The sequence below is a fragment of the Heterocephalus glaber genome, unplaced genomic scaffold (genome assembly GCF_053883595.1).
Source record: "Heterocephalus glaber isolate CG9 unplaced genomic scaffold, H.glaber_assembly_v1.0 deba00001428, whole genome shotgun sequence".
NCBI lineage: Eukaryota > Metazoa > Chordata > Mammalia > Rodentia > Bathyergidae > Heterocephalus > Heterocephalus glaber.
In genome coordinates this window covers 29,368,305-29,392,930 of record NW_028258293.1, presented here as the reverse complement: position 1 = coordinate 29,392,930, position 24,626 = coordinate 29,368,305, and the positions used below count along the sequence as shown (strand labels likewise).

At 38.7% G+C, this 24,626-nt stretch overlaps 1 protein-coding gene and 1 pseudogene across 3 annotated transcripts in view; one reads left to right on the top strand and one right to left on the bottom strand.

The window, feature by feature from the left end:
* The window catches only part of Xrra1 (X-ray radiation resistance associated 1), a 60,303-nt gene that overhangs the window by 17,966 nt on the left and 17,711 nt on the right, over positions 1–24,626 (top strand). The window contains exons 2-4 of one of the 3 annotated variants that reach the window (XM_004863235.4): positions 6,267–6,395; positions 7,397–7,614; positions 24,004–24,044. In XM_004863235.4, the coding sequence (XP_004863292.2) occupies positions 6,334–6,395; positions 7,397–7,614; positions 24,004–24,044 (321 nt within the window). In that variant the 5' untranslated portion in view covers positions 6,267–6,333. Of the gene's footprint in view, positions 1–3,095; positions 6,396–7,396; positions 7,615–24,003; positions 24,045–24,626 lie in introns of those variants that run through there. The other 2 variants (XM_087211932.1, XM_087211933.1) reach the window with 2 other exon arrangements.
* On the bottom strand, positions 3,049–3,568 carry LOC101706334 (NADH dehydrogenase [ubiquinone] 1 alpha subcomplex assembly factor 4 pseudogene; annotated as a pseudogene).

Below are 24,626 nucleotides of genomic sequence, written 5' to 3'. Positions count from 1 at the left end.
CTTAATTAGTTTTGGTTTGAAATCTACTTTGTCTGCAAATAAGATTGCTACCCCTGCTTTTTTCTGGGTTCCTGTCACGTGGAGAACTGTTTTCCGTCCTTTTACTTTCAGTCTATGGATTTCTTTTTGAGTTAGGTGTGTTTCTTGTATACAGCATATTGTTGGATTTTGCTTCTTAATCCATTCTGCCAGTCTATTTCTTTAGATTGGTGAATTGAGGCCATTAACATTGAGGGTTATAATTGATAAATATTGACTCATCCTTGTCATGATGCTACAGGTGCAGGCACGATGGAGCAGGGCTCCACATTGCCAAGGTCCTCACCGTCGACCAGCTGGTCGCTGGGGGCCTGGAATCTCATCTTATTAAAAAGCTTCTGCACTACTCAGAATGTAACAATGAAGTCAAAGAGCCTTGTTCTAGATCATAGTCACAAAGCAACAATTTAAAACTGTAGCTCAGTAGTACTCACTTCTTCAAGAGTCTCTTAATTCAGTCAAGTTGACAAGATTAACTGGCACGTGAACACTGTTCAATATGATAGCTCTTGGCCATATTGAGAGCTTGAAATGTGGCTAGTATAAGAGAAAAACTGTTATTACAATTTTACTTGAGCTCAATTGGTTCCAATTTAAATGTTAATAGGGACCTGAATGAGAGGTTATGACTGTCCCTTTGAGCAACTCAAATTGCTTTTTTCCTACCAGACTGAGTTTTTTAGTTATCTACAATAATAATTCCAAATCCTAATTCAGTTATAGAAATTGAAATTTGAAGCTCATCTTGTCACTTCACGGGCTGCACCATTTCTAGTGACACACATCTTCCTAGGGTTTAGTTCTTTGATGCCCTATCTTAAAGCATGGGCATTTTATCAGATTGCCTTTCTGTGGCACACCTTGGATTCCAGTTTTGGGCCCCTAGATGAGCAAGGTTATCAGAATTTCTGCTCAGCCTATCAGTCTCTCTTCCACTTCTGGAATCAGCAGACAGCTATAGGGGAAAAGTGGCCCCATGTTATATGAACTTCTTTGGATTTTCTGCTTCTTTCAAATCTTGGCCCCATAATTCTTCACAGCTTGCTAGTTCCAAGATACCTTAAAGAAGATTGTCTTAAAATATATATTTTGCCTGGGTTTTCCAGTTTTTACTCAGGGAAGAGTTGGCCCACATTACTTAGTCTGCAATACCATAAACCTTTCCATGTATTTTGGCCCAGTACCTAAAGGCACTCAGTATGGAATCAGTATAAACTAAATCCCTGACTGGCTATTTTCTGGACCACTCTGACGATACACATTTGGGCTACAGTTTTGCAAGAAGACCAGTTTTCCCCCAACTCATCTTTTCTGTTCACTCTAAGACAGCTTTCCCCGGCTCTGGGATAAGAGGAATGGGTTTAGTTCTGGTATGTGCTGTCCTGAAGATGTGTCCCTTAGGGTCCCAGATTTGTGTAGAGGATCTCTGATTAGATGCCCTACCTCATTGTGCTTTAGGCTTTGATTCTTTAGCTCCATGAGTCTTTTAAACCACAGTTCAATTTCAACAAATTCAGCAAATGCCCTCAGGGCTAAACTGGCTTCCTCTACTCAGTTTCTCTCTCTGAGTTTTTAGATTTGGCATAGTGCATCCTTACTTTCTTCACAGCTCTTCACATCATTTTTAAATCATGAATCTTTTTTCTTTTGATATTTTATTCATTATTTTAGTTGTTTTCAGTGGAAAGCCTTATTACATAAAGTAAGGTGAGTCTTCCCCACTCTGCACTTGCATTTCCTTTTATACCAGAGGGGAGAATAAATGTACTCCTGCCTATACCAGCGTATGAATTGAATCATTGTGTTTTGAAAGCTGTAGGGCTCCAGACAAGTACCACTGTCATTAATTTTCCACCCCCCAGCCATCTGTCTACATTCAATATGTTCCGTGGATTCCTGTTCTTCTACCAGTCTTTAAATGTTAGTGCTCCTCAGTTGTCTACCAATGGACTTTTAAAAAATACTTTTTCTTGGTGGTCTCATCCTTTCCTAAGTTTGGGTTACTTTTCTACCTCTATCTTCTGAGCTCTCAGCCCATATTCCCTCAACATACCAAATTTATCACACATATCCCTGTGTCAAAATCTTCTTTCTCTTTTTTTCCTTCCCTGGCCTTGGCAACTGGCCCCACTCTCCACCTGCTAAATAACTGTTGAAGCTAGAGATCCACATAAACTCTACCTCTCTCACTCCACACATGCATTCTGTCACCAGATGCTGTGAACTGTACTTCTGAAATGTTTCTTGAGCCTATTCATTTCTGTCATTCTCTTGTTTGGTCTGAGTTTCTAGTTTTTTGCTTCCCAACCCTTTCTCCTTACCCCACCCAGAGTAATCTTTCTAACACATGGCTAACACTAACAGAACACATGACTTTCTAACACATGACTAACAGAACACATGACTAACACTGCCCTACCTAAACTCCTTCAGCGGCCTCCCAATACTCTAATAATAAACTCCATTAACATTGCTTCCAAGGCTTTTCATGGTCCAACTCTGCCTCCTTTTCCATCTTATTTTCTCTTCATTTTTTCCATCTCACAATGTGCCTCTTCTGTTCTGACCTGTTTGCATCTCTATTTCTCGGCTGTTGTCTCTGTCTTAGTGAGTTAAGGGAATCATATTTGAACTAGATTGTTCTGTTACTTGTTTTGAGCTGACCTCTGCTACTCTGGCTCTTCCATAGTCCTGTTCCCTTTCAATGGACCACACAAGTCAGCATTCTCAGATCTCAGCAGCACAGAGCAGAGGGGAATTGTTACCCCTGTTCTTCTATTCAGTATTCCTACTAATGCCTAAAAGAGCACTACTTTTTTACCGGCCATGTTATAAGTACTGTTTTACACAAGTAGTCTGGTAAGCCATGTCTCCCTCATCCTGTGTTTGCTTAGTGGGTTTTCTGTATCTTTTTAAAAAAATTTCTATAATTTAATATGCTAAAATTAAGGACATAAGCAAGCAAGGGGATGAGAAGTACACATAAGAAAAGTAATTTCATGATTTCCTTCATTTTGATTCTAGTGCTTTCTTGTTTTCAGGAGGAAAGATCTTCAAAAGTAACAAAATACTTGAGAAGAGAATTTACATCTTCCAGTTTTAAATGGTATTCTTGTACTATTTTCTCAGCAGTCCATGTTTCTGGATGAAGTTTATGATTACTGAGAAGTGTCAAGGCCTCTACAATGGAAATCTTGCCCCTGGAAATGTTCTTAATATCCATACCAAAGTGATGGCCCTTTGGCAATCTTGATTCCTTTGTCTCTTGCCATGTTTCAGAATCTTTTACCCACAGAGGTGATACAGGATCTTTGGAATCAACATATACATCTTTCAGTAATGACAGCAGCTCGTCATTTTTCCTACCAATTTCTCTCTTAATTTCCAGACGGTCGCTCATCTGCTCTCGCAGGACGCTGCCGGGTGGACGGGTGCCTCGGGGCCGCAGACGGCTTCGTCTTGCTGATTTCCCGTTCTGTTCGGTTCTCTAAGTTGAATTCCTAATCGCTCGAGCCACCGCAGCCCCCATGCTCTCTATAACATGATGCATTCAGGTTCTCCAGTTTTCTGTATCTTAATACAGAAGCTGATTGACATTTGAACTAACATACAGTTAGTTTAGTCTATTATGAAGTATTTTTGGCCTAAGCCAAAATCTTACAAGGTAAAGTAGAAGAAACCTTTTACAGTGTAGATAGAGGATCTGGTCTCAGAGATGGTCAATGGTAACTAGAAGTCACACAGCAAGCAAAGTACCAGCCGCACCAGAGCCAGAGCCAGAGTTCAGGACTCCTGCTTGCCAGTCCCATGCTTATATAACACAAAAATTTCCAGCACTGAATCCAAACACTGGGCATATTTTTAGCTCATAAAAACATTGTTAGACCTATCAGGTTTTAAATGGTATTAATTCCATTTGCTGAAAGAAGGGCTAATAAAAACAGTACCACTCTGAACAGCTGGAAACCTTGGTTATCCACCCCTCATGGATTTTGCTGTTTTAAAGAGCTTTTCTCACGAGGCTCTGGGAAGGGCTTCACAGGAAAGTCTCTGGTGCTAGTGGCTGGCTTCTCATGGTCCCTCTTTTAAGACTTCTATTTTACAAACAAAAATGAAACTTTCCTATGTTATTATTAGGACTGAAATTTAAAAAGACAAAGTAATATAACTTGTCACAGAGACAAGACAAAGCCAGCTTCTCTGTGGTGGAGCTTAAGGGGAACATTTTGCAGGCTTATCTCTGAGCTGTTTCATATTTCATTGGTGTAAAATAGAGATTGGCCAACTACTTATAAATCAGCAGAGCTTCAGGGTACCATTTTGTTCTTGCTCTAAAGTAGAAATTAAAAATTCAGTGTGTATAAGTTAGTCTTTCTAGGTAGGGGTATAAAAGTCATCTGTGACTTTGAAATACCATGAACCGAATGCCTCTTGCCTTCTTTGTTGGAGTGTTTCTGGTCTTTGGATGTCACACATATGCCCCACCCTGCTGCCAGGGCTTTTTATGCAATTTCATCTGCTTTGTCCCCTTTTTTAGTAGTTGTCATCTACAGAACTCTGTCAGTTTTACAGTAAGCAGAAAAAGGGGGGATTCATTTAGGAACATTTAGAAATTTCACAGCCACAACTTAGAGACACACTGCACATTTCTCCACTCAGCTGGGCTGCATGTGTCTCTTTGGGCCCCATGGGAGGAAACATGGGTGCCCAGAGCTTCTAATTATGTTCCTGATTCAGCAACAAAGAGGCTGTTCTTTTCTTCTTTCACAGTGGTTAAAAACATAGCCGATTTCTTCTCACTCTTAAAGGTTTAGCTGAAGCATGGCCTTCTCATAGTCCTCCCCATCTGCTTCTGTTGTAGCGTTTGTCCTACTGTGTGTAGTGGGTCTGGCTCTTCCATGAGACTGTAAGCACCTGTGGGGGAGGGCTGTGTTCTTTTCTTTGGGTTCTCAGTACACAGCTACATAAATATATGCTAAAGAGATTCTTGAGTGTGAGTAAAAGAATAGATGACTACATACCCTCTCTAAACTCACCTGAGAAATGTTCCTGACTTCATGTGTATGTTCCAGGGCTAGGTTTGAATGCTGCCTACCTTTGTGGAGCTCTCTCTAGCCCAGACAGCAGCCACCTTACCCTTTTCCTCACCTTTTACTCCACCTGGGGCTTAAAGATGAGATTGAGAGGGAAGATCAATGGCAATGGAAGGAGCCAGGGTTTTGGAGTCAGGTAGAGCTAAACTCTTTATTTAAGCTCTATTACTTTCTAGCTATGAGACTTTCTACAACTTGTAGTAGGCCTGAGTTTCCTGATCTGAAAAGCAGATAAATACTACATTGTCCCAGCTAAGATTCTGAGACAATATATATAAAACATATAACACAATGCCAGGAATGCATTAGGCTCTGAGGAAATGTTCCTTATCCTTCTCGTTTCATGTGTTTATGTCTTATATGTGCAAATGTATTTGTGGCTGTATGTCTATGGATATTTTTATTTTGGTGTGTGTCTGGGATGCAACATGAAAGGAAAAATGAAAATGTGATTTGAGTCATCTCCCTGTATGTATAAATAGCATTACCTGGTCCTCATCTACCTCAGCACACAGGATCACATTAATATTAGTCTAAAAATACCACGAGTTCCAGCCCACGTGCACAATTCAAGATCTCAGGCTCTCAGGTATTTGAAGAGTCTTGAGACAGTTTGAGTTTAAAAAGAGAATGTCTCCATTGCTTACCAACCTGTGCATCTTATGGAGTCACTTGAAAGGATAACCTCCCTGCAGACAAGGATGGTGCCCTTACTCCAAGCCTATTTTACCCTACTTGGGGGCAAGGCTATGACATTGTCTCTTGGCACCCCCATAGTTACCAGTCCTCAGGGTGACAACAGCATACCCAGAAGTCTGTCCTGAGCCAAAATTATGCAGTGTTCTACTTTCAGAATCCTCCCCGCAACTTGGCCATGCCTCATTCACCCTGGTACTGTGCATGAGCACCACCAGTGCCTGCCCACCTGCCCCAGGCAATCTCAATGATGTGTACAAACTTTCTCCATACAGAAAACTGTATGAGTGGGGTTTGGGACAGAAGCCAGCAGGGAGGGAATTATACCTTCTTATGTCCATCTACAGGGACCTCTCTTGAGCACTAGAGAAGTTCTTCCTGGGGAGATGGAACTTGTCCCCTGCCCTTGCTCAGTACCCAAGATCTTTGCATTCACAGGGAGGCATCCGTCTCATCGCTGACAAACAAGAGGTATATCCTGAGGTTCCCAGCACTGGAGACACTAATGCTGGATGACAACAAACTCTCCAACCCCAACTGTTTTGCCAGCCTGGCCGGGCTCAGGAGGTAAAGCCACAAGCCTTCCTCTGCAGGGCTGTCCCTCTCTAACCCCAGCCACACTCACACCTTGAGTGCTGCTGTGCACACCAAAGGGTCTGGCCTTAAGTCCTAGTTCCATTACTTGTCTCTGCTATGTGGCTCTGGTAAGTCATTTCTCCCCTCTGAGCTCAGCTCATGAAAGTGGGCCAATTCAGGATATTTCTGATCATGTGATTGGATGAGATCTGACAGAGAGAAAGGAGGGTAGGAGATATTACTCAAGACAGCATCCTACACATGTGTAAATACCGAATAGTTTCTCTAGTGTGAGAAACTGAAAGTGTAAATAAGGACGGAAAGGTATAACAGATAATGTGAAATAGGAAAAAAAGGGGCAAAGGGGAAGGGGAAGTGGGAGGGGTAGGGGAAAGGAAAGAAGGGAATGGAATTAATAAGAGAAAATGGAAAAATGGAAACAAAGTCTTTGTAAATAGGGAGGGATGGAGGGGTTGAAGGGAGGCCAGGGGAAGGGGGAAAAAATAAGAACCAAGAGAGTATGTAAAGGTGCATATCTCCAATGATGAATGTCATTATATTGTACACCTAAAATGTACCAATAAAAGGATATACAAAAAAAAAAGACAGCATCCTGACTCTGAGAGAAATGACATGCCTTTTAAAAAATCAGAATCAGAATGATGTTTATTTGCTGAGTTCTACCTATTTGGTTAAAGTAAAGAAAATGCTGGCATTTAAATGGTTAAGTTTTAGATCCCTAGAAATTTGCTTGTGAATTCAGTAGCCATTTATGGAATACTATTTTGTGCCAAGTAATTTACAAGAATCTTAAAAGGTTAATAAATATTGTCTCCAGTAAGAGATAGGAATGTTGAGGCTCAGAGAGAGTAAGTTACTGCCTCAAGAGAAATGTTCAAGCCTGATTCCATGTTTTTTCCCTAAGTTGCTTGGTGAATATCCCTGAGATATCATCATTGCTATAATTCTGTATTTACTTTCCTTAATTGAAGACTGAAGAAGTTAAGCCTGGATCAAAACAGGATTTTCTGGATCCCGTACCTACAGCAGGTTCAGCTTCGTGATGGGTTGGGGGACTGGGTTAGAGGCAGGGCAAGTCCTCGGAAAGAGCCCCAGTCCATGCTGCAGCCCAGGTTGTGGATGTGTGAGGCCTCAGATGATCAGCCAAACTATACTGTTCTGCCCATGAAAAAGGATGTTGACCGGACAGGTGAGTGATGCCACTTGTTGCAGATAGATAGCCCCATGGTGAGAGTAAACTTTTGGGAGTTTATCCTGAAAGCCTATGGCTAGCCAGGCACCGCTACATTTATTTCTTTTTAAATTAATTTTATTGGTACATTTCAGGTATACAATATAATGAGATTCATCACTAGAAATTTGCACCTTTACATAATCTCTCTTGGATCTTATTTTTTCCCCATTCCCCTGGCCTCCATTCAACCCCTCCATTCTTGCCTATTTACAAAGACTTTGTTTCCATTTTTTCATTTTCTCATATTAATTCCATTCCCTTCTTTCCTTTCCCCTACCCCTCCCACTTCCCCTTCTCCTTTGCCCCCTTTCTTCCTATTTCACATTATCTATTATACCATTTAGTCCTTATTTACACTTTCAGTTTCTCACCTAGAGAAACTATTTGGTATTTATGCATGTATGTCTTATTTATTTCACTTAACAGTATCACCTCGATGTGCATCCATTTAGCTATAAATGTCTCTAATTTCTCATTTTTTATGGCTGAGTAGCAATCCATTTTATAAAAAGAAAAACCCCACATTTTCTTTATCTAGTCTCCAGTTGATGGGCAATTGGGCAGCTTCCAACTTTTAGCTATTACAAATTGTGCTGCTTATGAACATGGGTGCACATATATCACTGTGGTATGATTCTTTTAATTGTTTGGGGAAGATACTCAGCAATGGAAAAGCTGGGTCGAATGAGACTTCCAGTCCTAGTTCTTTGAGGTATCTCCATACTGATTTCCATAGTGGTTGCACCAGTCTACACTCCCTCCAGCAGTAGAGCATTGTTCCTCTTTCCCCACAGCCCCACCAGCATTTGTTATTGGTTGATTTCGTGGTAGCAGCCATTCTTTCTGGGGTAAGGTGGAATCTCAGCATTATTTTCATTTGCATCTCTCGAATGACCTGTGATGTTGAACATTTTTTTATATGTTTACTTTCTATTTCTACTTCTTTGTCTGAGACATGTCTGCTCATTTCAGCTGCCCATTTTTGGATTGAGTCTTTAAATTTGGGAGGTCTCTGTGTTTTCTAATCCGGCTAAATTCAAATACAAGTTCTAGGGGCTCCTAGAGATTTCTTAGTATTTTCTCTGTAGATGATCATTTCATCTACCTATAAAGATTTTGCTTCTACATTGCCAATCCTATCCTAATTGTGGCATTTTATTGCCAGACTGTTTTGGTTGGGCCTGGGTTTCAAAGTTTAATGCACAGATAAAGAGTAAGCATATCTGCCCTTGTTCCCCACCTTAAGGAGAAAGCATTGTATCTTCTCCATTCATAGAAGTAGTTTTTGTTGGAAGTATGGAGTACATGTCTTTGATCTGTTGAAAAGGTTCTGTTCTACTTCCAGTACTCCTGATAGCTTTTACCATGAACAGCTGTAGAATTTAGTCCAATACTTTTTCTCCAACTAGTGACAGGCTCATATGGCTTTTTCCTTTCCTCTGTTAAAATGATGACTTTTGGGGGTGGATCTTCCAATGCTGAACCAACACTGCCATCCCTATAACAAAACCACTTTCTACATACTGCCAGAACTGACTTCTAATAGTTTGTTTTGTCAAACAAATTTCTATCTATGTTCATACTTCTTTCTTCTATTTATCCAGTTTTAGGATTAGCACAATGTTGATTTCCTAAAATGAGAGGAGAAGTGTTCCTTTTTTTTCTGCTTTAAATGTTTGATATAATTTATCAGTTAAAATGTATACAAGCCTGTTGTTGTCATATAGATAGGTTTTCAATCTAGGAATATACTTTCTTTAATAGGGGCTGTTCAAATTTTATATTTTTTCCAGAGTTAGTTTCATTAATTTCTCTTCCAAGGTACTTCTTAGAAGTTGTCAAATTTATTTCAAAAAAGATTTTTGTAATATGCTTTCTATATCCTTTTAAATTCTGTAAAATCTGTGGTAATGTCTCCTAGGTCTTGATATTTTAATCCTAAAAATGTATAATTGATATTGTGTAATGGGATGTAAAGGTCTAAAGGAGCATGGGAAGTGGGAAAGGTAGGGGAAAGGAAAGAAGGGGAAAAATATGAGAAAAGGAAAAAAATGCAAACAAAATCTTTGCAAATAGGGAAGGGTGGAGGGGGTGAAGAGAGGGGAGGGGAAGGGGAAAAAAATAAGAACCAAGATACTCATGTAATGGTACAAGATCCCAGTGATGTAAGTAAATGTATTTTATACCTCAATTGTACTAGTAAACTTAATGGGGAAAAAAATAAAATAAATTTGGGAGGTCTGATTTTTTTGAAGTTCTTTTTTTGTTTTTTTCTTTTAAATTCTTTTATTGGTACATTTTAGGTATACAATACTTTTACATTTATCATTGGGTGCTTGTACCTGTACATGATGTATCTTAGTCCTTATTTTTTTCCCCATTACCTGTACGCCCTTCACCCCCTCCACCCTTCCCTATTTACATAGATTTCGTTTCCTTTTTTTTCTTTTCTCATAATTTTTCCTTTCCCTTCTTTCATTTCCCCTTCCCCTCCCACCACCCCTATACTTTGGACCTTCTCATATTTCAAATGATCAATTGTTTGTTTTAATCATTTTAATCCTCATTTATACTTTCAGTTTCTCACACTAGAGAAACTATTCAGTATTTACAAATGCGTGTCCTATTTATTTCACTTAAGAGTATGTCCTCAATATACATCCTTTAACTATAAATGTCTCTAGTTTCTCGTTCTTTATGGCTGAGTAGTACTCCATTTTATAAAAAAACACATCTTCTTTATCCAGTTTCCAGTTGATGGGCACTTGGGCTGTTTCCAAGCTTTAGCTATTACAAACTGTGCTGCTATAAACATGGGTGCACATATATCGCTGTGGTATGATTCTTTTAATTCTTTGGGGAAGATACCCAGCAGGGGAATAGCTGGGTCAAATGGGATCTCTAAACCTAGTGTTGTGAGGTATCTCCATACTGATTTCCGCAGTGGTTGCACCAGTCTGCACTCCACCAACAATGGAGAAGCGTTCCTTTCTCTCCACATCCCTGCCAGCATTTGTTATTGGTTGATTTCTTGATAACTTCCATCCTTTCTGGGGTGAGGTGGAATCTCAGTGTTGTTTTCATCTGCATCTCTTGAATGACCAGTGATGTTAAACATTTTTTCATATATTTATTTGCTGCTTTTACTTCTTTGTCTGAGAAATGTCTGTTCATTTCAGATGCTCATTTTTGAATTGGGTCTTTGAATTTGGAGGGTCAGATTTTTTTCAATTCTTTATATATTCTAGATAGTAGACCTTTGTTTGAGGTACAGCTGCTAAAAATTTTTTCCCACATTGTAGGTTGTCTCTTAGCTCTGTTGGTGGTTTCTCTTGCAGTGCAGAAGCTTTTTAATAAGATGAGATCCCAGTTGTTGATTCTTTGTGCTAGCTCCCGTGCTACTGAGGTTTTGTTCATAAATTCTTTTCCTATGCCAATGTCTTCAAGAGTTCTACCTAACTTATCTTCCAGCAAGTTTAGTGTTTCTGTCTTAATATTTAGATCTTTAATCCACTTTGAGCTTAGTATAGTACATGGTGATAGGTATGGGTCTAGTTTTAATCTTTGGCAGGTTGAAATCCAGTTTTTCCAACACCATTTATTAAATAGGCTATCTATCTTCCAGTGAGGGTGATTGGCTCCTTTGTCAAAGATGAGGTAGCTGAATATGTCTGAAGTTGTTTCTGCAGCTTCTATTCTATTCCACTGATTCTTGGATCTGTTCCTCTGCCAGTACTGTGCTGTTTTTATCACAGTAGCTTTGTAGTATAGTTTCAAGTTGGGGATTGTGATACCCGCTGCCATGTCTCTGTTGCATAGAATTGCTTTCGTATTCTAGGTCTCTTCTGGTTCCAAATTAATTTTTGGATTGTTTTGTCTAGTTCTGTGAAATATATTGTTGGGATTTCAATTGGCCTTGCATTAAATCTATATAGTACTTTTGAAAGTATGGCCCTTTTCACTATACGGTTCTTCTTACCCAGGAACAAGGGATGTCTTTCCATTTTCTTATATCCTCTTCAATCTCCTTTTTCAGGGTGCTGTAGTTTTCTGTGTAGAGGTCTTTTATTTCCTTTGTGAGGTTAATTCCTAGATATTTCATTTTTTTGGACGCTATTTTAAAAGGAATTGTTCCCCAAATTTCTCTCTCAGTGAGTCTGCTATTTGCGTATAAGAAGGCTATTGTTTTTTGAGTGTTGACCTTATATCCAGCTACTCTACTGAATCTGTCAATTAGGTCTAGAAGTCTTTTGGCCAAGTTTTTTGGGTCTTCTATGTAAAGTATCATATCATCAGCAAATAATGAGAGTTTAACTTCTTCCTTTCCTATCTTTATTCCTTTTATTTCTTTCTGTTTTCTAATTGATGTGGCTAATGTGTCCAGAACTATATTGAACAGGAGTGGTGATAGTGGGCATCCTTGTCTTGTTCCTGATTTTAGAGTGAAAGTTTTCAGTTTTTGACCATTTAGTATGATGTTGGCTGTTGGTTTTTCATAGATGGGCTTTATCAAGTTGAGATAAAGACCTTCTATTCCAATTTTCTGTAGCGTTTTTATCATGAATGGGTGTTTGGATTTTTGAATGCTTTTTGTGCATCTATTGAGATGATCGTATGGTTTTTGGCCTTGGCTCTGTTAATATAGTGTATTACATTTATTGATTTATGAATGTTGAACCATCCTTGCATCCCTGAGATAAATCTGACTTGGTCAGCATGTATGATCTTCTTGATGACCCTCTGTATTCTGTTTGCCAGTATCTTGTTGAGGATTTTTGCATCTATGTAGTTTTCTTTTTTGGTTGAGTCTTTCCCTGGTTTTGGAATCAAAGTAACACTTGCTTCCAGGAATGAATTTGGAAGCCTTGCTTCCCTTTCAATTTCCTTGATGAGTTTAAAGAGTAATGGCAATAGTTCTTCTTTAAATGTCTTGTAGAATTCAGGAGTGAAGCCATCAGGACCTGGGCTTTTCTTTGTTGGTAAATTTTTAATTACGATTTTAATTTTACTCATTGTAATTGGGGTGTTTAGAATTTCTATATCTTCTTCATTTAACTTTGGCAAATCATATGTATCTAGGAATCTGTCCATTGCTTCTGTGTTTTCCATTTTATTAGAGTACAGGTTCTCAAAGTAGGTATTGGTGATCCTCTGGATTTCTGCTGGTCTGTTGTGACTTCACCTTTTTCATCCTTGATTGCATGGATTTGAGCCTTTTCTTTCCTTTTTTTGATAAGGTTGGCTAAAGGTTTATCAATTTATTCTTTCAAAAAACCAACTCTTTGATTCATTGATTTTTTTGTATTGTTCTCTTAATCTCCATTGCAGTGATTTCTTCTCTGATGTTTATAATTTCCTCTCTTGTATGAGCTTTGGGTTTTGTTAAGCTCTTCTTTTTCTAGGAGCTTGAGGTTCTGCATTAGGTTATTTATCTGAGTTCTCTCTGTTTTCCTAATATGGGCATTCACTGCTATGAATTTCCCAGGTAGAACTGCTTTCATTGTGTTCCATAGATTCCTGTATGTTGTACTGACATTGTCATTTACTTGTACAATTTCTGTCTAATTTCTTCTTTACTTTCCTCTCTGACCTATTGGTTGTTCAGGAGGGTGTTATTCAATTTCCATGTGTTTGTGTGTGTTTTGCAGTTTCTTATGTTATTGACCTCTAATTTTATTGCACTATTATCTGATAATATACAGGGGCAACTTCAATTCTTTTACATTTACTTAGATATGTCCTATGAGCTAGCATGTGGTCTATTTTGGAGAAAGACCCATGTGCAGCTGAAAAGAATGTGTATTCTGATTTTGTGGGGTGGAACACTCTGTAAACATCTATTAAGTCCATCTGTTCAATAGCTTGGTTCAGTTCTAGAATTTCAATATTAATTTTTTGTCTAGATGATCTGTCTATTTGTGATAGTGGGGTATTGAAGTCCCCCACTACAATTTTATTAGTGCTTATTTGATTTTTTATGTCCATTAATATTTGTTTTGTATAGTTGGAGGCATTCATATTTGGTGCATATATATTTAGGATTGTCATCTCTTCCTCTTGGATTGGTCCTTTTACAAGGATGTAGTGACCATCTTTGTCTCTCTTAATTAGTTTTGGTTTGAAATCTACTTTGTCTGCAAATAAGATTGCTACCCCTGCTTTTTTCCAGGTTCCTGTCATGTGGGGAACTATTTTCCATCCTTTAACTTTCAGTCTATGAATTTCTTTTTGAGTTAGGTGTGTTTCTTGTATACAGCATATTGCTGGATTTTGCTTCTTAATCCATTCTGTCAATCTATTTCTTTTGATTGGTGAATTGAGGCCATTAATATTGAGAGTTATAATTGATAGATATTGACTCATCCTTGTCATGATGTTTTGCTGTTGTTGGCTCTTTTATTTCTTATTTTTTCCCCCTTTCCCTTTCGTTTCTTACTTTGCCTGGTGGCTTCCCTCTGTTGGGCCTCGTGGAGTTGTGACCTTCATTGTCTTTTTCTAGGATATGGCTTAGAATTGTTTGGAGTGCTGGTTTGGTGTTCATGAAATTTCTCAAGTGTTCTTTGTTGTGGAAGTATCTAATTTCCCCATCGATTTTGCAAGATAATTTTGCAGGATACAACAGTCTAGGTTGGAAGTTATTTTCTTTTAGGGCTTGAAATACCTTACTCCAGTCTCTCCCTGATTTGAGGGTTGGTGTTGAGAAGTCTGCCATGATTCTGATGGGCTTTCCTTTGTAGGTGATTTGTTTCTTTTCTCTAAATGCCTGTAGGATTTTGTTCTTCTGTTGGGTTTCTGGGATCTTGACTATTATATGTCTATGTGTATATTTTTTTGATCATGGCTAGTTGGAGTTCTATATGCCTCACTTATCTGTATGTCCAATTCTCCACCTCTCTCTGGGAAGTTTTCTACTATTACTTCTGTGAACAAGTTTTTTTTATGTCAATTGTACTTTCTCCTGTTTTTTTGTGGACTATCAGTCTTATGTTATTCTTCTTTGCATCATCTAGCAGCTGCTGGATTGATTTCTCATGGTCTCTTTCTATTTTGAAGAGATCTCTGTTTTCATGATCCTTAACTGCAATCCTGTCTTCTATATCTGGTATTCTATCTTCAGATTCCCTTAATCTGCTCTGCATGCTTTCAATGGAGTTTTTAATCTCCTGTATATCTGTTTGAATCTGTTTCATGGATTCCATTTCTTTCTTATGTTGGGAGATCATGATTTCCATTTCTTTCTCATGCTGAGCATTCATGGCTTCCAGCATTTTTCTGAGCTCATCTATTTTTTTTATCTGTTTCTGTTCTACAGCCTCTAATCATGTCTTTCACTCTGCTCACCATCTCTGTAGTTGTCTGGGAAATTATTTCTGTTTTGAATTTTTCTAGAGCCTCATTCACCTGTTTTGTTACCTCCTGTCCTATCAGTTTAGGGTGTCCAGGTGGTTGATTATCAGACTTTTCCACCTTGTTTCCCCCAGAATTTGGCTTTTGTGGGGTGGAAGTCTGAGTTTGTCCCTTACTTAAATGTCTTCTCATTTTTGTTTTTGATACTGGCCTTTTTTTATTTCCTAGGTTGATACTTTGAAGTTGTTTATTGTAAGTATCTTTGTTGATGTATTTAGAACACTTATGGAATAGTTGCTTCTCAGAGGTATCTTCCAGATATAGCTGGTCTTTAGGTTTTGAGTCTCTAATGGCTCTGAGGCTGTCTCATTTTCATTATACCAGGAAGGACAACTGATTAGATCAATCACAACACCTTAGCCCAAGTGATACAATCAGCAACACCATAACATCAAGTACTTCTTAGAAAATGACAATTTGTGGTAGTTATTAATCTAGCACCTTTAACTGTGTAAATTAAATAAAAATCAAGGACCAACCCAACATATGTTTATAGCGAATAAACTCTTCAATATAGCAACTTTACCCTTCGGGATGGGGAGTTAGAAGACATTGGGGAGGGAGGAATAGGTAAGCAGAAGGATAGGGGAAGGTTATCAGTGAGGCCAGAAGGCACAGACAAGAGAAGGAAAGAGAAGAAAAGAAAGATAGAGGAGAAAAATATGAATTAGAGGCAGAACAGGAACACAAAGGGAGATGAAGAACAATGTGGGACAGCAAGGGAGTGAGTCAGAGAGAGGGAGAAAGAAAAGAGAAAAGAAAGAAAAAAGAGAAAAATAAAAAATTTAAAAGAGTAGCGAATTAGATAAAAATTAAAAATAAGAGGAAAAAAATAGTGGTAATTTTGAAAATAACAAATAAAAGATAAAAATGAAGGGCCTCCTTCAGGGTATGTCTCTGCTGTCACAATAGACAATGAGAGCAGCAGTGTGCAGTTATAAGTCAATGAGTTTCAGTAAGCCAGTCACAGACTCATGAGATTCAGGCAGATTTCTGGCTATAAGTCCCAAGTTGAGCTCCCTAACCTCCTGCAAGGTTGAACTCTGCCAAGTTCTACTGCCGGTTCCAGTTACCTTTCCCCTAAAGATAGTCCAGGTTCTGATGGGAGGTAAATGATCCCTCCAACTTACCAAGCATGGTGGTCTCATGTGCCTTTGTTGCAGAGATTCTCTTCACTTTTCCAGTGGGCTTTAGTTTTCATCAGTGAGCCTGAGAGAGGCTCTCTCTCTGTTGTTCACTTCTGCAGCTCGGGACAATGGCCTTTATGGCTCCCTGTGCCTCTGTAGTGTAGATCCAAGTAGCTGTACAGCCAAGGGGTGTGGGGGCTGTTGTTGCAGGCACCCGCCCGGCTAAGCGGGAGGCTGGTGGGCATGCCCAGGGGGTCCTCACTGATTCGGTCTCCAGGTCCCAAGTGGGCAGAGCAGGCCAACTGAAGAGGGCGCACTCAGCCAGGGCCTGCTCTGCCTGCGCTCATGGCTAAGCTGGAGGCTGCTGGGCTTACCAGGCCAGGGTGTCCTCCTTTTGAAGTTCTTTATCAAGATAGTAGACCTTTGTTTGAGGAACAGCAGGTGAAAATTTTTTCCCCACATTTTGGGTTGTCTCTTCACACTGTTGGTGGTTTCTCTTGCTGTGCAGAAGCTTTTTAATAAGAAGAGATCCCACTTGTTGATTGTGCTAGTTCACGTGCAACTGAGGTTTTGTTCATAAAATCTTTTCCTACATCAATATCTTCAAGAGTTCTACCTAACCTATGTTTCAGCCAGTTCAGAGTTTCTGTTTCAAAATTTAGATCTTTTTTTTTTTTTTTTGGTACCGGGGATCGAACTCAGGTCCTTGCACTTGTGCAGCAGGTGGTGAAACCACTGAGCTAAATCCCCGACCAAATATTTAGATCTTTAATACATTTCTATTTTAGTTTAGTGCATAGTGAGAGATATAGGTCTAGTTTTAATCTTTGGCAAATTGAAACCCAATTTTTGCAGCACCATTTATTAAAGAGGCTATCTTTCCTCCAGTGAGCATCACGACCCTGGCCTCTTTGTTGAGGGTGAGGTGGCTGAGTGTGTCAGGAGTTGTTTCTGCATGTTCTAATCTGTTCCACTGGTCCTCTGGTCTGTTTCTTTGCCAGTACCATGCTGTTTTTATCATAGTAGCTTTGTAGTTAGTTTCAAGTTGGGGATTGTGATAGCCCCTGCCATGTCTCTGTTGCCTAGGATTGCTTTTGCTAGTCTAGGTCTCTTCTTGTTTCAAATGAATTTTTGGATTGCTTCCTCAAGGTCTGTGAAGTATGTTGCTGGGGTTTCAATTGGGATTGCTTTGAATCTATATAGCAGTTTTGGATGTTGATTATTCCTACCCAGGAGCAAGAGATGTCTTTCCATTTTCTGATATCATCTTCAATCTCTCTTTTCAGAGCACTATAGTTTTCAGAGAAGAGGTCTTTGATTTCTTTTGTTAGGTTGATTCCTAGGTATTTCAAATTTTTTGGATGCTATTGTGAAAGAAATTGTTTGCCCTATTTTTCTCTCAGTGAGTCTGTTGTTTGTGTAGAGGAAAGCTATTGATTTTTTTTTTTTTTTTTGGTACCAGGGATTGAACTTGGGTCCTTGTGCTTGAGCAGCAGGCAGTGAAAAGCTATTGATTTTTGTGTGTTGACCTTGTATCCTGCTACTCTACTGAATTTGGTTATTAAGTCTAGAAGACTTTTGGTGGAGTTCTTGGGGTCCGCTATATAGAGTATCATGTCATCTGTAAGAATGACAGTTTGATTTCTTCATTTCCTATCTTTATTCCTTTTATTTCTTTCTCTTGTCTAATTGCTGTGGCTAATATTTCCAAGACTATATTGAACAGGAGTGGTGATAGAGGACTTCCTTGCCTTGTTCCTGATTTTAGTGTGAAGGATTTCAGTTTTTGACCATTTAATAAGATATTGGCAGTTGGTTTTTCATAGATGGCTTTTATCAGACTGAGGTAGAGACCATCTATTCCAATTTTTTGTAGGGTTTTTATGATAAATCCATGTTGGATTTTGTCAAATGCGTTTTCTGCATCTACTGAGATGATCATATGGTTTTTCTTCTTGGCCCTATTGATATAGTGTATTACATTGATTGATTTGCATATGCCGAACCATCCCTGCATCCCTGGGATAAATCCCACTTGGTCAGGGTGTATGATCTTCTTGATAATCTTCTGCATTCCATTTACCAGTACCTTCTTAAGGATTTTTACATCTATGATTCATTAGTGAGATTGGCCTATAGTTCTCTTTTTCGGTTGGGTCTTTCTCTGCTTTGGGGATCAAGGTGATGCTTGCTTCCAGGAATGAATTTGAGAGTATTGCTTCCCTTTCAATTTCATTGAAGAGTTTAAACAGTAGTGGCAGTAGTTCCTCTCTAAATGTCTTGTAGAATTCAGCAGTGAAGCCCTCAGAACCAGGGCTTTTCTTAGTTGGTAAGTTTTTAATTACGTTTTCAATTTCATTGATTGATATTGGATTGTTTAGAATTTTTAGGTATTCTTCATTCAACTTTGGTAATTCATACATATATAGGAATCTGTCCATTTCGTCTGTGTTTCCCATCTTATTTGCATATAGATTCTCAAAGTAGGTATCAATGATCCTCTGGATTTCTGTTGGGTCCATTGTAATTTCATCCTTTTCATTCCTAATTGCATGGATTTGGGCTTTTTCTTTCCTTTTTCTGATAAGGTTGGCTAAGGGTTTGTCAATTTTTTTTTATTCTTTTGAAGAACCGACTCTTGGCTTCATTGATTTTTGGTATCATTCTCTTAGAATCCATTGGATTGATTTCTGCTCTGATCTTTATAATTTCCTCCCTTGTATGAGCTCTGGAGTTGCCCTGTTCTTCTTTTTCTAGAAGCTTGAGGTTCAGCATCAAGTTGTTTAATTGGGCTCACTCTGTTTTCCTAATATGAGTATTCACTGCTATGAATTTCCCTCGTTAGACTGCTTTTATTGTGTCCCATAGATGCCAATATGTTGTATTGTCATTGTCATTTAATTGTAGGAACTGTCTGATTTCTTCTTTACTTTCCTCTGTGCCTATTCAGAAGTGTGTTGTTCAATTTCCATGTGCTTATGAAATTCTTGTGGTTTCTTTTGCTATTGATCTCCAATTTCATTGCACCATGGTCTGATAATGTACAAGGGATAACTTCAATTCCTTTTTACTTACTTAAATATATTCTATGAGTGAGGAGTATGTGGTCTATTTTGGAGAATGACCCCCTGTACAGCTGAAAAGAATGTGTCTTCTGACTTTGTAGGGTGGAACACTCCATAAACATCTGTTAGGTTCATTTGCTCAAGTGTTTGATTGAGTTCTAGTATTTCACTGCTTATTTTTTGTCTAGTTGATCTATCTATTTGTGACAGTGGGGTATTGAGGTCCCCCACTACTATTGTATTAGTGCTTATTTGATTTTTCATGTCCGTTAGTATTTGTTTTATATAGCTGGGTGCACTAGTATTTGGTGCATAGATATTTATGATTGTCATCTCTTCCTCTTGTATTGTTCCCTTTACAAGGATGTAGTGTCCTTCTTTTTCTCTCTTAATCAGTGATGGTTTGAAATCCACTTGATCCGCAAAGAGGATAGCTACTCCTTCTTTTTGGGGGGTTCTTGTCACATGAAGTATTGCTTCATATCCTTTAACTTTCAGTCTATGAGTTTCCTTTTGAATTAAGTGTGTTTCTTGTATGCAGCATATTGTTGGATTTTGCTTCTTGACCCATTCTGCCAGTCTATTTCTTTTGATTGGTGAATTGAGACCATTAACATTGATGGTATAACTGATATGTATTGACTTATCCTTATCATGACTTTTCTTTTGGTTAGATTCTCCCCCTTGGCATTTAATTTCTTGTCATGCCCAATGGATTCATTCTGCTGGGTTTCCTGGGGTTGTGATTCTCATTGTCTTTTCCTAGGATATTGTCTAAAATTTTTTGGAGTGCTGGTTTGGTATTCATGAAGTTCCTAAGATGCTCTTTGTCATGAAAGCATCTTATTTCTCCATCAATTTAGAAAGAGTTTTGCATGTTACATCAATCTGGGTTGGAGGCTATTTTCCTTTAGGGCTTGAAATGCATCGCTCCAAGCTCTTCTTGCCTTAAGGGTTTGTGTTGAGAATCTACTGTGATTCTGAGGAGCTTTCCTTTGTATGTGATTTGTTTCTTTTCTCTCACTGCTTGTAGCTTTTGTTCTTCTGTTGGATTTCTGGAATCTTAACTATTATATGCCTATATGTGGATTTTTTTTATCAAGCCTAGTTGGAGTCCTACATGCCTCACTTATTTGTATGTCGAGTTCTTTTCTTCTGCTTGGGAAGTTTTCTGCCGTCACTTCTGTGAACAGTTTTTTTTATGCCATCTCCACTGTCTCCCGTTTCTTCATCGACTCTCATCAGTATAATGTTATTCTTCTTTGCATTGTTTAGCAGCTACTGGATTGATTTCTACTGGTCCCTTACTATTTTTAAGAAATTTTTCTTTTCCTGGTTACTAATTGCAATCTTATCTTCTGTATCTGAAATTCTGTCCTCACATTGGCTCATTGTGCTGCACAAACTTTCAATGGAGTTTTTAATTGCCTGGAAATCTGTTTGGATCTGTTTTATGGATTCCATTTGTTTCCTATGTTGGGATTCCATCACGTTCCTCAGCTCCTCTATTTTTTTATCTGTGTCCTCTCTAAACTTTTTAATCATGTCTTGCACTATGGGCACAATCTCTGCTATTATCTGAGAAATTATTTCTGATTTCATTTTTTCCAGATCTTCTTTTGTTGCCAGTTCAGGGAGTCCAGATGGTTGAGTATCAGATTGTGTTCCATCTCGTTTACCTTTGGGGTTGCTTTAGGTGATCTGGGAGTCTGGTTCTGAGACTTGTTTAAGTGTCTTCTCATTTCAGTTGAGGGGAGAGGATTGTGCTGCTGGTGACCACGTGGCTCACCTCCTCAGCACTGGGGGCAGTGGTAGAGTGGCCCAGAAGGTTCACCTCCTCTCTAAGAAACTATGCTTGTAACCTTATTGGTTGATCATAGCCATAACCCATGTTGTACCCATATGGGTTTTGCTCTATAAAACTTCCCTGTAAAGTGGGGTCCCCAGCTACCCATTTAGCCCATTTAGGTCCCCTCTGGCCTCTCAGGAGTTATCCCTTCAAAATATATATATATATATATATATATATATATATATATATATATATATATATATATATTATTTTTTTTTTTTTTTTTTTTTGGTACCAGGGATCAAACTCAGGACCTTGTGCTTGCAAGGCAGGTGCTGGAACCACTGAGCTAAATCCCTGGCCCAATAAATAATTTTCTACTCTAAAAAAAAAACAAAAAACAAATCAGGTTATAGCATAGTATAATTAGTAATTTGTACAAAGCTCTTAACATCATTTTTTTCTCCTTCATCTTTTTTTTCTTTTTCTTTTTTTTCCTCCTTCATCTTTAATCCTTGCTCTTATTTTCCTTTTCATATAAATTTCTGCTTTTGTCTTGAGTATATTTTCCTGCATATATGTATGACTCTTTGTAAATAGATACCTTGTATGTAATTGTGTTTTTGGTTTACATCATAGTTATATATTGTTGAGCTCATTTTGTTCATTGTTTTCATTGAGCATTGTTTGTTGCTGTTGTTTTTGTTTGGTACCAGGAATCAAACTCAGGGCCTCATGCTTGCAAGGCAGGTGCTGTGCCACTGAGCTACATCCCTGGCCCTCAGCATTGTTTTTAAGGTCTTACCTCATTGCTGTCTGTCCATCTAGTCACAGTCAGATGTACTGAGGATTAGGACTTCACCATATAAATTTGAAGGCAACATAACTCAGACCAAAACACCAAATCTATAGAATTTTACCTTCTGATTAGTCTGTTTGTATTCTTATTTAAGAAAAGTTTCCTATTCTATGTTGCTTTTCATTTTGCTATTTGATTCTTTTAAATATAGTTTGTATGTAGATTGTGTAGATTTTCTGAGTCCCTATAAAATTATCTTTATTTTTTATCATACTTGACTGCTAGTTTGCTTCAGTAGAGAATTCTAGCCTTAAAATAGTTTTCTTTTAAAACTGAAGATATTACTTCACTGTCTTCTTAGTTCATTTTTGCCAGTGAAAAATCTAATTCCAATCTGATTCTCATTTCTTTACAGGAAATCTATTTTTGCTTTTTGGAAATTCATTTTTATTTCCCTTTTATCCTTTGGAAATTTTACCAAGAAGCATCTATGTGTGCAACACTTTTCATTCATCCTTTTAGGTACCTCAAGAGTTCTTTGAAAGATGTGTGGACCCCTTCATCTTGGAGACACCCAGCCCCACTGGGGATTGAACCCAAGGGCGCTCTTCCACTAAGCTACATCACCAGATTTTTTATTTTTTCTTTTGAGATGGGGTCTCGCTAAGTCTCTTAAGTTACTAAAATTTACCATCCTCCTCCCACAGCCTCCCAGGCCATTAGGATTACAGGCATGCACCACCATACATGGCTGAGAGCATTTTTTATTTCCCTCTTTACGTTCTCTGCATAGTCTTCCTCTGGAATTTCCTCAGTTGCTGAAAGTTTTGTATCTATTCCTCTTTTCTACCATACTTTATATTTCTTTGTTTTCTAAAATATTATACTCAACTCTATCTTCCATTTTATGAATTAGGTTTTAAGCTGGCCCTTTTTGTATAGAGCATATTTGAGTATCATGGTTGGTTATCATATTTGAAGTTTATAAAATTGTTAATAGCTTCATTTTCACAAAAACTTGCTTTTGTTTTAGGAATGAAATAACCTTTTGAAATTCTTACTCTATTTTAAAGTTTTTATTTTTTGTTAAATACACTTTTTTAAGGTGATAGTTCTGTTTGGTTTTTTGGTGGTTTTTTTTTTTTTACATTTCATGACTTTTCATACTGTTAATTTTCCTCAAATGTTAGGGGATTCTTTATTGTTCCTTTTTTCTTGCAGCAGCCTCCAATCAGATTAGAATGCAGGTTCTGATGCCTAGAGTTGCTTGCCTGATTGTGAGGAGAGCAGGTGTTTTATGCAGGCAGAATGCACTGCAATCCATCCTTCTCTGTTTCCCCAGATTACTGGTCACACACACACTTGCAACTGCATCCTGTCCCCTAACAAACTCCTACTTTGTTCATTGCCTAAAGCTTTTTCAAATCCCTTGCAGACCCTCACCTATGAGAATTATTTATGGCAGGTATTGTTCCACCTCCTCTTACTGTTTATTTTCGTGTGACCTTTCTCATTATCAATATGGGAAAGAGGTGGGGTTCACCAGGGTAAAGGCAAGTGACCCCTGCACAGCATCCTGTCCCAGCAGATGCTCTGCTTTGTTAGTTAGGTTGAACTCAGCTGTTTATAGCCTGTGTATAGCCTCAGTCTGATGGTCCCAAGAATTAAGTTATTCTGTAGCCTCCTCCTTATGACCATGTGCTGACTCTTATTGCAATCTCTCCTGAATTTACTGACTTTCTATTTCTAGTAAGATGGCAAAGAATGTTTTCCAGAATGTCTTTTATATTTTTTTCTCTCTAAGCTGGAAAGTTTTCTGCTCAGTATGGCCTCTTAGGATCTCTAAGGCTAGAGAGAGTTTGCATGTTGTGAAGTCAAGAGGCAGGTGCCTGTGGCTGAGATCCAGTGGGTGAGGGGAAAGTAGCATGGGACACGATTGGAGAAGTAAAGGGGACCTGGGAGTGTGGGGCCTCAGAGGCCTGGCTAAGGGGTTGGGATTTTATCCTTACTTTCTGGAAGGTGACACCACTGTGTTCCTTTTTTCATTTCACATTGGAACTAGTCTAGGAGGCAGAGGGTCTAGGACCAGACCCTGACATTTCTGGGGGTCAATCAGTGCTTTCACCAACTTTCATTCTGTTTCTTTTGTTTCAGAGGTTGTGTTCTTGTCTTACCCAGGATTTTCAACCTCAGAGGTAGGGACTGCCTACTTTATATTTGTGTACTTGAATTAGAAGATCAGCTTTATTTTATTCATTTGTGGTCCTGGGGATTAAACCTAGGGTCTCACATATGCTGGGCAAGTGTTGTACAATTGAGCTATATCCCAAGCCCAAGAACATTAATTTTAACAGACAAAAACCCATAATAGGACCACAAGAGGCATTTATATAGATCTCACTGAGAAAGCCCATTCGTTGAACAGATATTTGGTAAGTACCCACCAGGTACCAGACACTGGTAGTCCTGAAGATGCAGGCGGGAGCTAATCAGACAGACCCCAACCCTTGTCAGCTTGTTCTGTCCTCAGATGCTGTCTGGCAGAGAATGTTAACAGTGGCTGCTTTGAGTGGTACAACTGGGTAGGGCTGCCACCAGGATGAAGCCCAGAAGCTAAGAGTCCCCCAGAGCTGGAAAAGTTCTTTATCAGATGCACTGCTACCCAGGATTGAACCCTCGTGTCAAATACTGAGACACTTGGTTTGAGTACAGAAAACTGAGTTTTCTCTCAGGGCTAATTCTCACTGACAAGCTCATGGAGACTGATGTACAAAGCT